This window comes from Rhineura floridana, chromosome 7, assembly GCF_030035675.1.
Source record: "Rhineura floridana isolate rRhiFlo1 chromosome 7, rRhiFlo1.hap2, whole genome shotgun sequence".
Classification (NCBI taxonomy): Eukaryota; Metazoa; Chordata; class Lepidosauria; order Squamata; family Rhineuridae; genus Rhineura; species Rhineura floridana.
In genome coordinates, this window is record NC_084486.1 from 40,021,741 (window position 1) to 40,036,442 (window position 14,702).

Below are 14,702 nucleotides of genomic sequence, written 5' to 3' on the forward strand. Positions count from 1 at the left end.
TGTGGTCCGATTTGATTTTAGCATTCCAAGTGGCAGACTTACAATTCTTTATATATTCGAGATCTTTTTGAGCATCTTTACCAAAAAGTAAGTCCCTGATCTTACGTTCGGATGCATCCTGCGTTATCATAGCTGAGGAGATTGAATAACTGAGCATCAGGCATCTGCAAGATTGTACCCAACCTTCTCAGTTCTGTAGTTCCAAGAAGCATATTTTTGCTAAATGGTGTTCTGGCATCACTGATAACTTTTTCCAATACAATATCATGGATTTATGAATGCATACTTTTAAAGAAGGGAGACCTACTTCACTCCTTAACAGTGTGCCAAGTGTACTATGTGCTACAGACAGAAGCTGGCGCAGAAACTTGTTTTGGATTATATCCAGTTGGTCTCTGCAATGCTCACCCCAAATTGCTGCTCCATATAAGAGATGGGACACAATCTTGGCCACAAAAACTTTTAATGTTGGTTCTGCTAATTGATAACCCTTGGTATAATAAAGTTTCTTTATAGGCCCCAATAAATGAGCAGCTGAGGATGTAATTGCCTCAAGGTGGGTACACCACAGGGTGTTTTCAGAGAAATGGAGCCCCAGGTATTTAAATGAGTGACATTGTTCTATTCTGTGCCCATCCAGAGTCCATTTATGCTGCTTATGCCTCCTAGCAAAAACGACAACTTTAGTCTTATTGATAGATAGTCCTTCATGCTTACAGTACATTTCAAATTTGCTGAGCAATCTTCTCAGGCCCACACAAGTTAGAGAAATGAGGGCCATATCATCTGCATAAAGAAGAACTGTGATCTTTTGTTTCCCAACAGCAGGAGGGAATAAAGAAGGGTCAAGAATTTCCTGCGTAATGTCATTTATATTTAGGTTGAATAAAAGTGGGGCCAAAATACAACCTTGTTTGATGCCCCTTGAAGTGGGGATTGAGTCAGAGAGAAAGCCTGCCCTGCCCACTTGGATCTTAATATTGGTGTTGGAGTAAAGCTGTTGTATGAGAAATAACAGGCGTCTATCTAATGAACTGGCCTCTAATTTTCCCCATAGACGCTGTCTACCTATGGAGTCAAAAGCAGATGATAAATCTATGAATGCAACATATAGTTTTTTGATGCATTATGTACATTTTTTTGAATTAGATAGTTCAAAACAAAGCACTGATCAATTGTACTAAAACCCTTGCGAAAGCCAGCCTGCACTGGGGATAAAATTTGTTGTTCTTCTGCCCAAAGTTCTAGTTTCTCTAGAAGGTATGCATATATTTTAGCGGGGACATCAAGTAGGCTTATTGGGCGATAATTTTGGGGTTCCCCCCCAATCGCCTTTCTGGTAAATTGGAATTACAATGCTAGACGTCCAACTCGCTGGCAATATTCCAGTTGCATTAATTGTTGTGAATAATTTTGCCAAAATTGGCGCCCACCATACTGGATCTATATGAAAAATTTTGGCTGGTAGCATGTCCCAACCTGGGGCTTTGCCCACGGTGAGCTTCGCAATACGACCTTTTATTTCTATTACGCTCACGGGGGGCCATACAGGAAGCATCTCTAGAGCTGACTTATCCATTATTTCATATCTCACTACTCGATTACCTTCAATGCTACCTTTATACATATTTCCAAAATACGAGGCCCATTTTGCCATAAACTTGTAATATCAACCAGTAGCACCCTCTTGACCATGTCAGAGGTGTCTTAATTGTGGAGAGATTGTTCTTACTGGGACTCCACACTTATGGAACTCCGTTTCCCAACAAACTCCCCAAAATATAAGCATCTTTTCTATCTAGAGTGACTTACAGAAGCCATGCTTTATAGCTTTATATTACCACTTTCCTCTTGACCCAAGGACTAAGATCAAGTATTTTAGTAAAAGTGTGCATTCTACATTTTACACTTTGAAAATGGAAATAAACTGCCTTCATAGGGACGCCATAAGTCAGGAGCGACTTGAATAGTTTTTTCATGGTAAGCGGTATTCAGAGGTGGTTTAACATTGCCTTCCTCTGAGGATGAGAGGCAGTGACTGGCCCAAGGTCACCCAGTCAGCTTCATGGCTGTGTGGGGATTCGAACCAGGCCGTAGTCCAACACTTTAACCCAGACTTTCCCAACCGGTGTGCCTCCAGATGTTGTTGGACCACAACTCCCATCAGCCTCAGCCATTGGCTGAGGCTGATGGGAGTTGTGGTCCAACAACATCTGGAGGCACACCAGTTGGGAAAGGCTGCTCTAACCACTACACCACACTGGCTCTCATTTTACACTTTATTTTTGTTAAATATATTTACACAGCTGTTGCCGGCATGCATCTCTTAGAATGAGCTGGGGAGACTAATTTGAAATACTTCATTCTGAAATACTTTATTTCAGGGAATTACAGCTGATGTAGGATAAAGAAATATGAATTGTCCATAATCCCATTCTTCTAAGATTTATTTTAATAGCACATTATATTTTACCAACTGAACCAACATTCAGATACAAAGTGAAGCTTGTGAATGCATAAATTGATAGAAACAGATGTCGCTCAATTGTGCCATCAGGAACAAGAACAAAAATCAGGACTATTTCACACGTAACCATCAAATGCATTTTACTGCAATATTAACCAACTGTCTTCTGGCATGAAGAATTCTTTGCAAATATTCTTTCAGGTATGAAGGATTCAAATGCCTCTTCATAATCCTTTTTGTTTTAAAAAAATCCTTTCAGCTATTCTCAAGTATTTCTAAGTAAACTTTGAGATATGAGCAAATACTGCAAATTATTTTCCTTTTTTACAATAGTAAAGAAATAGCATCTTATGGCTAACGTGTCTTCCCTGCTGGAGCACTTACAACAATGGATAAAAATGGAAGTTGTAACAGAAATGTAAATGTGCACTGCCTACCAAATCTGACAGAGCAGTTCTGCAGATGAACTGTGTATGAATGATTCACTGACTTGCCAAACCACAAATAGAGTTTAAAATTAGCACCCTAATAACCTCTCTAAAGTTGCCAGAGATTTGTTGAACAACTTTGCACTTCAGTACAGTTGCACTCAGGACTAGCTGATGAAACACCACAGCTCTTTTTCAATTTCACACCACAAAAACACTTTCAATGTGCTATAGGTAAGAAGATGGAAAGGAGAATATATTTGGTACTTGTGGAGTACTTATTTACACAGTACTTCAACACTGAAAATTGTTAAAGCAGATTCTGCTTCAAGAATTTTATTGTCTCTTCACTTTAAATTGATTTCCACCCCCAAAACCTCCAATATAGATTTGGCACATCAAATTCCCAGCCACAGGACATCCAAGCACAACCCACACCTTTCTCCCCAACAGCTGCACCAGGGACACAGAACTATGGAGTATATTACTTGAAGTGTGTTACAGAAAGGCTAAATGTTGTTATTAATCAACACAAGTGATTCACCCATGTGTGGGAAAGATGCACAGAATCCATGTGATTAGTACTCTTTTCACACCATTTTTCATTTTATTTTTGTGTAACTAGTGTGTTGTTTTTCCTTTTACAGCAGAAGCAGGACTTGGGTATGTGGAGAGGAGGTTCAATGCTTCCCCCTGCCCCCCCCCCCCCCGCTGCTATAACCCTCAGGAGTTGGTGGCAATTGAATCCTCCCAGGGCTAATAGCTGCTTGGCGAGACAGATTTTTCAACCAAACTGCAGAGTGAGTGAGTGAGCAAACCCACCTTCCTGCAGTCCTGATTGTGCTTGGGGCTCACAGGGCTGCTATTATAGAAAAAACAGACATGTTAAATATATTCACATATTTAACACATCATGTCTCCTTTGGCCCTAAGACTCTGCAATAATAGCATTTGTACTAAATTATTTAATTGGACAAGCAGTAGGCTTCCATGAAGACCTGCATTCTATATCAATTAAACTAGCCAATCTAAATCCAAAATCCTGGTTTCAGGCACTCTTTACCTATATTACAGGCAAGGAGAAACCAGTCCAGGATACAACTGTGAGAAGCAGATAAGGTAGAGAGCATTATTGGCTTCAATATCCCAATACAGAATCTTCTAAGAGTCCCAACTGTTTATTCTTGAGTTGGCAGGCATTAACATATCCTTGCCATCAAGAGCCAAAGCACTAATGCTCTAGTACAGGCATAGCCAAAGTAGTGACGGGGGTGGGGGTGGTATCCAGCCTGCAGGCTTCATTAAGCCTGCCAGGCTTCCCAATTTGGCCCTTGAGGCCATTTTGCCTGGACCATGCCATGCCTGTCTGTCACTCACCTGACATCATACGATGTCAGCCATGGGAGAGGGAAAGCCATGGCTACAAAAGATCAATTGGGACTCCTAAACTGTGCTCTCTACTGGTTCTTTGCAAGCAGGGCTTGTGTCTGATGTTGCTTAAATTTGGCACCCAAGGCAAACTGTGCTGCTTTCAGCTGGGATAGGATCCACTTGGAAGCTTCCAACTTATAGTCACTACAACTCCCATTGTCCCTCACTATTGGCCATGTTGGCTGGGGCTGATGGGAGTTGGAGTCCAACAACAACATCTGGAGGGCATATTGTTAGCTACCCTTGCTCTCATGCATTCATTTGCTGACAAGCCTACTTCATTCCTCATCAAGTCATCAACTGTCAGCAGCACAGAGTGCCTGCAAATTATCAGCACACCTTTTCTCACACATTAGCTCACTCTTCTAAATAATGGCTTTCCTGACATACCATATATCATTAGGTTACATATATCAAATATTAAGACTGTGTTTATGAGTGAGAGCCTATCCCCCGCCCCAGAAATTAACCATATAGGGCAATCTGAGATATAAACCTATAATAATTTTTTTGAAATTATTAATACTCATTAAACACAAAACCTGTTACTATAATGAAGCAATCTTACACAAAACACAAAATGAAAAATTAACAGTCAGTATAACTTTGAAGCTTTACTTCTCAGCAGGCATTTCACATTGAGATGTGTACATTAATAGAAATATTAATCACAGCAGGCATTTGATTTCCATGTACTCTATAATGCCCCCCAGCTATTTTTAAAATACACAACTCCTCAGAGTTATAAAAACAATTAATCTTAGAGATGGAACATCCTGAGGAGAGTTGCATGTACATTTTCAGTAACAAGTGCCAGAGGGCAGCTGCTCATCTGCAGAGATCTAGTGAAGAACCATAATTTGCATTGTTTTTTTTAAACGGGGCAGATGCCAAATTGCAGTTGTTAGTCATGTTCAGCTATTTTACATATTATTCAAACTGTTCACTTCCAACATGAAAAATCTTAACTGTGGCTTGGAAAACTTCTTGATATTTGAACTTCCTGAGTTTTAATTTCTGGTCCTCTGGGTATGAAATAGTTTTGTATTTTTAGCATTAAGTTTCTCAAACTATTTCCTACCAATACCTAAGAGCTGCTTTGCACTTTATTTGGCAGTATTCTCAACTATTTCCCCACATACAGTAAATGTGAAGTGTGAAATGTGCAACCCTAACAATGAGACATGCAGAGAACTACAGATATACATAACAGCTGTATGTCATCCTTCTCCCAAGGAGCCCAGTATAGTAAGTATATGATTATCTAATGTTACCCTCACCCATCACCTTGTTAGGCAAGTTGGACCAAGACATAATGGCTTGCCTAAGGCCACCCAAGTAATAGCTAAGCAAAGATTTCAACCTGGCTGCCCTAGTCCAAATCCAATACATCATCCATTAAGCTCACTTACTCTTAATTGGCCACATCTCCCTGCTGCATCTCTTCCCTTCATACTTCAAAATATTTATATCAACTAATGCTGGTGTAAACCAGCAGCCATATTATGAGGTTCCAAAAACTATACTAAGATGAAATTTGGAATGATCAGATTCCAAATTTCTGTATAACGCACAAAACAGGACCACTGCAATCCAGACTTAACATGATTTTTTACATTTTTTCCAACCACAATATCATTTTTAGAAGTCATTTGCTTTCTTTAGAAACCCAAGTATTATTCTGACTTGTATGCATTCATTCAAAGTTATCTTGTTTGGTATTTTATATAACTTATACCCTTGCTTATCAGACCAAAAGTGGCCCATGCCTTCTTGACCATGGCTTGATTTCTCTTAAGCCTCTTGTTAATTAAGGACTTCCTGTATGTGTAATTTGATGGATCAGACAGAAGGAGGGTTTGTGGACTATAGAAAGCACTGGTTAAGACAAATATTCCTATTAAACTTACCCTGTATTCTTTATGATGGCTGCATTTAGCTCAGCAGATAGAGAACATAAGCCTGTTTTGTTGGTTTTCAAGAAGATATTCAAACTGTTCCTGAAACTTTAGTCTTGGGGTTGTACTCAGATACCACCCAGTTTCAGAGATCTCACCAGTGCAACTTTAAGTTGACAGGCAGGCACCTTAATATGGAACCTGCCTTCTGATATAAATCATTCTCCACATGTTTTTAGGGATTCACTGTTAAATTACTCTTTGGTTATCTCTCTTTTCTTCCCCTTAGAAAAGTGTGTTTTAATCTGTTATTAGTTTATGTAGGCACAGTGAGTACTGAGTGTATTTTATTTTGTAAACCTTCCTAAACACCAGCTGACAGCTGGGTGGGGGGTTAAATGTGCTAATTATTATATTACTTCCAGCTCCAGAACATAATCATAGTTAAGCATTACAGGCTGAATGCAAGTCCCATTTGCCATTTATGAAAGCAGCATGTCAGCTTTACCGCAAGTGTTAAAACATGACATCATCCGCAATTAGTAAGGATCCATGTGTTGCCTTGTAAGATCCTGTAACCATGAAGGACAGCTGCATTGACAATAGCTCTCCAAATGTCTTTCTGTTCATTTTACAACCTTTCCCTAGATTGCCACTCTTTTACAGCCAGATTTACTGCATTCTTCATTAGTGTTTTATCACTTACAAGCCTGGCTTGCAGTCACTTCTTCTGTCTGTTCAGGAGGGCTTTGGGGGTGAGAAAAGAAAGGAAGTCAAGAGGAAGCTTAGCAACTGTGTTTTTTGAGCAGGTTCTCCTACTGAGTCAATGAACCACTGATCCTTCCTGCACTGCTTATGCTTAGGTAAATGTGTGAAATCCTGGTCCACAAGGGAGGAGCCCACCCTGCAACACCTCCCCTTGCCACAACCAGTCTTCCTGAAAGTGGGGTGTGACATTCCTGTGTCTCTGGGATTACCACCTCCCGAGTCCCAATGCCTGGCTGTAAAAGAAATCCCCAAGAAGTCCACCTCACCTTCGGTCAGGTATGCCCTCTGAACCACAAGCTTCAGCCCCACCACCTTTTCACCAAAAGGTGACCACTGATGTAATCTGTCTGTTAAATTGGTATAGGTACAGAATAGGACCTAAGTTTGGTACCTCGCTTGACCAAGCTGACACATGGGATTTTGAATCAAACAAATAAACTTTATTATATACAAAATGTGATAGTAAATAAGTAAGTTGTTATTGTCCATATCCTACCTACCTATCCTACCCCACTAACCTCAATGAAATCCTCCCCCAAACCCCAGCCCTACTAACTAGATATCTTTCCCTGACCCCTCATCCTATCTAGCTCCAACTGTCAAACCCCAACGGTTTTTCTCTTTAAAACTCCCCTTGGAATTCTCACTCACACCCCTCCCACTTGTCAGACATACCTCATCTGCACCTACTAACATTCTATTAATACTTTCTTACCTGAATACAATTTCAAAACAGTGTTAAACATGCATTACTGGAATGGAGAAGTTCTACAGCATGGGACTTCTCACATTGCCCTATGGCAGGTGAAGAAGTGCTGCAGCAGTTCCCACATCACTGGAGTAACATAAGAACAAGACCAATGAAAGGTAGAAAGGTGCTCAATTTTGGACCTCATGATGTCATCCAATATCCATCTAGTCATCTCCCTCCCTGCTTCAGCAGAATACTGACTTATTTAATATTGCTGACACTGTAAAGGCTTACAAGCAACAGAGAAAATAATAATAACTTGCCTAACCATTCAAGTTGTAGACCCTGGGGAAAAAATCCTTACGAATTTTATTTTGGCATTAAATAAGTTAGCCTAGTGGTTCCTATGCTGTTCTGAAGAACACTATTTAGAATATGCTTATTCTTCACACACCACATTTTCTTACCTTCTGGCTATGTCATGTGAAGATAACTGAAAGGCTACCAAGCAGAAACTGAGCATTTCTAGTCACACAATACAGCAAAGTTCTGTGTGTATTTGGGGGAACGCCACGCACATCAGTAGTTTCGTTGATGCTTCACCCTTCGAGTACCTGCACTACTCAAGAAGAAAGCCTATTTTAAGTTTCTACTTTGTTCGTTATTATTTTTACCATGCCATCAGTGTACAGGATGACTTCCAGAGCAACACACACAAAAACTGAGAGGTGCCTGTTGCCAACAAGAGTACAATTTAAAATAAACAATTGGAAAAATAAAGGAAATAAAAGGTGAGCAGGAAGGGATCTTACCAAGGAATGTGAGCAGATGCAGATTTTAAACCAGAAATTACCCTTTAAATTTTTAAATTAAAAAGAGAGTTGCCTCTTCAGCATATAGGAAAAATGTCAAAGAAAACCTCCAACATTTTTCTCTTTTCAAGGTATTTTCAGGAACACCTAAAAATGCGTTCCCAGATCACAATTTAAGAATCAATGTATTAGCCAAACTCTATTATCTAGATTAATAGTTTTAAAAGCATAAGGCCAATAGTGAGACAGCTTGAAAGAAGATGCAACTTTTAATACAAATCCATTTGAATAGATGTTTACGAGATTCCTACTCTGACTTTCTACTACCTGTTTAAAGCCAATATTACAAGTTATAATAGAGACATGCTAAAACCAAACATACTAAAAAACAATACACCACCACCATTTTATAAAACCCATTGGTACGGAATAAACCGGAAAAAAACACTGCTATTAACTGAAAGTCTGGGTAAGTCAAATAACCTTGCAACACAATCTTACGTATGTTGTGCTCAGAAGTAACCTCTACTGAGTTAAAGGAATATTTCTCCCAGGTAAATGTGTAAAGAATTCAAGCCTTAGTTTGGCACCTAAACAATAATGGAGAGCACCAGAAAAATCTCCCTGGAAAAGGGAATGCTGTCAGTATACCATCACAAGAAAGGCACCTGCCTCACATCTGAAGACCAAAGTAACCAGTCAAAAGACATCTGAAGATTATCTTAATTGCAAGGCAGATCCTTTACATACCCTGTCCCAGCATGTTATAGATGAGCACCAGCACTTTGCATTATGCTTTGATCCAGCACTGTTAAACTGGAAGTCAATGAATATTTTTCAGTATCAAAGAGATGTGGTCACTATGGCAACTGATTAATATGACCAGTTAAGAGCCACATCTGTATTTTGAACCAGATGAAGTATTATACAGCTTCACTATCAGCAAACCCCTACATAGATTACTTATATTACTTGTGCCTGACCTATTTCAAGAGCTTTACAGATAATTAAGGTCAAAGTCACCCATCATATTCCCCACCCACCTAAATTTCTTCTGCCTCCTCTACTTGCTCAAGGCCAAAATCCTCCTCTCCTTGGTGCTAACCTAAGGTACTGGTTCCAAGGGTCATATTCAACTAACTTTTATTCAGAGTAGACCCACTGAAATTATTTACCATGATTAACTTAGGTCCATTAATTCCAATGCATCTACTTTGAGTAAAAGCAAACTGAATACGACCCTAACTGTTTAAAGTTAGAACTGACCACATAAAAGACCATTTCAAAAGTTGAAATACACCACATCTGACAAAAACAGGTGTTTTATATGGTGAACCATGTTTAGAGTTTCTGTCTGCAGAACCCATCTCCATGTTATATTCTTTTGTTTTTATTTGGCTGTTTGACTATGGGATTGTGATATTTCATTTGTTGTAAGCTGCTCCGAGTATTGTGAAGGTACTGGAAGAGCCGAATATAAATCTTTAAATACAGAGTGCTGAACAGCAGTTTTTAACAGGGCACATAGCAGTGGGTCTGGGGCATACAACTCATACTTTTTGCCCAACTACTGGTGTTTCAAGAAAGATGAACAGGAAGGCTGTGTCAGAAGCCAACAAGGCACTGCATGGTACATCTAGACTGGAAACATCAGGAGATTCACAATAAATTGCTAAAATTGAGTTCTGATACAACAAATCAATGGGCAAGCCACCAAATCAGGGTGTGATTATAGTTTGCTTCTTGTCTGCTGACCAGGTAGTAGGATCAAAGTTTGACTGGTCAAGAGACGTCAGATATTAGTCAAACATCAATTTATCAGAAGAGTAACAAGAGAAAATATTATGATTACAAGAACTGCTGTCTCAGGCAACACAGTTTCCTCCCAAAAGCTTCACAACACCTCATGCAAATTCACAGGAGGCTCTGCCTTCACTCCATAGAAAATGCAATAAAAGGTGGTGCTAGTCCCAACTGCAGCTCACTAGTGATAACTGTTTTCACAGCATGCTTTTTCCTGAACAGGAACACAACATTACGAAATGCTTGGGTTGACCGTACATGACCAATACGACAAGCTAAGCTATGTGGCTCAATAGGGAGGGGACTCCACTGAGTCACTTAAACTTAACTTCTCTATAAATATCCTTAAGGTGACTGCTTTCAAGATGGAACTGATGATGAACTCTTAACATTTGCTCCTTAATAAACACCCCCATTAAGTCTTGCGTCATCTGAATGATCAGGTTTAAGACACTTTAAGACACCAATTATACCTTATCTAACTTCAAGTTTCACTTTGGCCTTCGCTGCAATAGTAACATCTTCAGATGTTCCTTTTCTGGATACTGGATTTCTGCACTAAATCAGCTGACCAAGATCTGAAAAGTGCTGAGAATGTAATAGAAGATAATATCACAACCCAACCACGATGCTGACTGAAAGTATCTAGGCCCATTCCTGAAATACAGGATGCAAAGGGTGGTGTTTCTTTCTTTTGCATTCCTCATCCTTAACAACTCAAATCTAGCAAATGGTCGAAACACCATTCTGTTGTTGATCAGACCAAATAAGAGGGAGTGCAGCCTGTCCATCTGTACTAGACACATATATGTAACAGATGTCCCTTGATAATCCAGGGAAAGAGCAGGGTGGGTGTTTGGTTTTTACCTTTGCTGGATTGTAGACCTCCCTTCCTGGGATGCAGAATGTGCCACACATCTCTGAAGGGAAAGTCAGAAATCCAGTGAGAGGCCAGTAGACATGCTACTCCTCATTTTGGAACAAACTGCAAAAATCATTTCAGCTTTCATAAGCACTCTGAAGCTGTGGTGGAGCAAAATGTGGTAGTTCTGCCCATCCTCAGAATGTACAACTGAATTCAAAATATCAATTTCACTCTCTATGTATTAACATCTACAAATGAACATTTCCTATACCCAAAGTATTTTTAAGAGCCCATTCCTAACTTTCTTTCTACTGAAGTGAGTCTTACAGATTTCAATGAGGCTTATTTCCAAGTAAATGTTCTCACAATTGCAGCCTTGGCACATTTGTAAAATGCCCTAAGAAGGAAGCTGTTCTCAATACAATGAGGTAAAGCTAAAGAGTAGCCCTGCTGGACCAGACCAAGGGCTATCTAGGCAAGCATCTTGTTTCCCACAGTGGCCAACTAGAAGCCTATGGAAAGTCCACAAAAAGGACACAAGAACAAAAGCCCTTCCCCACTGTTGTCCCCCAGCAACTGTTATTCAGAGGCATACTACATCCGATCCTGGAGGGAGCATATAGCGATCATGACTAGTAGCAATTGCTAGCTGTATCTTCCATCAATTTGTGTAATCCCCTTTGAAAGCTTCCTAAAACAGTGATCAGCACATCTTATGGCAGTGAATTCCATGCAATGTGTGATGAAGTACTGCTTTTTTATTTTTACCTGGCTCTCCTGTCAAGGAGGATCTCCCAAAAGCCAACTGGCTGCATCTTTGAATGAGACATTACCTTGCATAGACAATGTGAGTCAGAGATCTTAGACCTCTTCTTGCAATCCTAACCAGCCTGTGGTCATATCAGGTCAAACATGATTTCATTAAGTAGTTCCCCCTCATCCACATTTACAAAGAAACTGTAAATGACACCAATTACTGCTAGCTGTAACATCTAGCTTGGTTTCCTTTTTGGCAAAACTTCAGCCGCTCAATCATTCACCTTCCTTAGCTTTTCACTATTAACATTCACTTGAGAAGGACAGCAAATTGCAACATTTGAATTCACTTTCTTTTTTTTAGATTACTGAGCAAGTACTAAAGCCTATCATTCCTGTGAAGACCAAGTTAGAAAGAAGAAGTCTCCCAAACCAAAAATTGGCAATAGCAGCACCGATGACTACCTAAGGAAATGGAATCGATAAAGACTTCTCAGATTGAAGCATATGACTCACAAAGAAATTGCTCCTTCAACGTGGCAGGCTCTAGACTCCTAAATTATTTGAGTAGATATGAAGCAACCTATGGTCTTTCAGATGTTGCTGGACTCCCATCCCCAGCCAGCATGGCCAATGCTCAGGGATGATAGGAACTGTCATTTGAAGGTTCCCCAGCCATTTTAGAGGGAATACACACCATTTTAATAATTCTCTTCCTACCCTCATTACATCAGTTAGAAAAAACTACTAACACTGCCAGTGTACACTCCCAATTTCTACTATGGGTTAAAATATGAGTTTCACCAGGAGCCCACACTTTCAGCACATTTTTAATTAGCTTATGGATAGTGTCATTATATGGTTTGGTCACTAGGTGGCATTGGATTTAGCTATATTTGGGTGAAGTCTGGAGTTTCTTGTTATTTTGTCTTGGAGACAATTAAGTCCTCGTCTAGTTTCCTACATGGTATGTCCTCCAAGCTTTCCAGAACAATCAGGTTGAATGTGGGCTAATTAGGTATAGTACTTACACTGCCCTAGCTGCATGGTAACTACTGCATCAACAGTTCTTCTTGCCTTGCTGAGGTAGTGCCAGAAGCCCAGACCATGCAGGAGGAACTCATGATGATCTCCTCATGCCAGCATTGACCCAGTTTCCCAAAGGTGACCATGGTATGGGGGAGAAGCTCCAGCATGATCATCTCACACTATCCCAGCAGCACAGAAAACAGATTCCATGCCAGTGGAGCAACATAACTATCACACTATATACTTTTTACCAAGCACTCTTTTGTGCGAGTTTCTACATTTTGCAGATTAAAATAGAACAGTCCACTAAAACCTTATTCCTAGACTATATTACTTCAGGTTGCTGATGCATTGGGTTTATATGTGTAAATCGCATGGGGGAGGAAGGTAGAAATTACTATGATGTGTTAAATTTGTATCCCACCTTTCCACTGACTGGTGCTCAAGGCGGCTAACAATAATACTATGAACACAATGCAAATCCAAATACACAGCATTCCAGGAAACCAATACTTCTGATGTCCTATCTTTCTACAGACAATCCTTAATTTCATTTTATGAGGGGAGAATATGAACACATTGTGCGCAGGCACACCACACTGCCTGAAGCGCCACAGTCAGGAAAAGCTATACCATTTTATTCTACTCCATCGAATGTATAATGCTTGTCTGTTAAAGCATACTGAAAAATAAAAGGTTAACTAAGCATTCTTCAACGATCCCAAGCGCTCGCCAAACCATTCCAGAAACAGACGCGCCTTAAGGCTTTCCCGAAGCTGTCCACGAAAATATTATACATGCTATCCTCAAAAATAAAAGGAGGAAAAAACGATCTCCCCCTTCGCCCTAAAGCCCCTTCATATTAGGCCCATATCCCCTCCCCCTCTCAGCCATCACTCCTTCTCTCCCCCCCCTCCCCCTCGCGAGACCTGCTCACCCTTCAAGCCCCAATCCTGCGCTCCTCCTGCTCCCTATTACTAACCCTAGGGCCCGGGCGGCTCGAAGCTCACCCAGTTCCTAACGGACAGTGAGCAGACCGGACCGGCCCACTTGGGTACGCTCACCTTCTGTATCCGTTTCAGCGCCATGGAGAGCCGGGGATGCGGGCGGGCCGGTGTGGGGAAGCTGCGAGGGGGAAAAAAGGAGGAGGAGACGACGACGGCGTTGGCTGCTCCAGGAGGGGGCCGGGCTCTCACGGGGCGTGTTAAGGCCGAAGCCGAGGTGCCGCTCCGCTCCCAATCGATGGATCTTTTGTTTCCGCTTGTACTAATAGACTCCATACACCGCCCACCTTCTCCTGGCCGCCCGAGTTGCATTCTGGGGCATGTAGTTCCAGCGGGCCGGAATGGCGAGGCAGCGCACTCTGGAGTCCTTGTCGCAAAACTGCGAAGATTACAAGCGTCTCTAGTAGCGGGTGGCCACAGAAGTTGGAATTAATATGACAAGAGAAGTGGGACCCTACAGTAAACTATTGCTTTTGAGGGGAAGAAGCCTTCAAAGCTGTCGCTTCTCGGGAGGGGAGGCTGCCCAACACTGGGTAGCCTCCAGCTTAAGTAAGGGGAACTTACTGATAAGCGCATATCAACTGGCTGACCTGCTATGTTTCTCCTCAGGCGAGAGGTTGCTGAGTGCTCGGTAGCCTCACCCTTGAGGGAATAAGGTAAAAGTCATATTTTGTAAATTAAATTTAAAAAGGGGCTTAGGTTTGATAACAAAAAGTAAATATTGCATATATTTGAATTCCCCCCTTTTTT

General features: G+C 40.8%; 1 protein-coding gene across 3 annotated transcripts in view; it reads right to left on the bottom strand.

Annotated features, from left to right (window-relative positions):
- Positions 1–14,257, bottom strand: part of UBE2D1 (ubiquitin conjugating enzyme E2 D1) — a 52,735-nt gene extending 38,478 nt beyond the window's left edge. Inside the window, exon 1 of one of the 3 annotated variants that reach the window (XM_061635338.1) lies at positions 13,959–14,257. In XM_061635338.1, coding sequence (XP_061491322.1) covers positions 13,959–14,228 — 270 coding nt within the window. In that variant the 5' untranslated portion in view covers positions 14,229–14,257. The remainder of the gene's footprint in view (positions 1–13,958) is intronic. The other 2 variants (XM_061635339.1, XM_061635341.1) reach the window with 2 other exon arrangements.
- Positions 14,258–14,702: the final 445 nt, after the last annotated feature.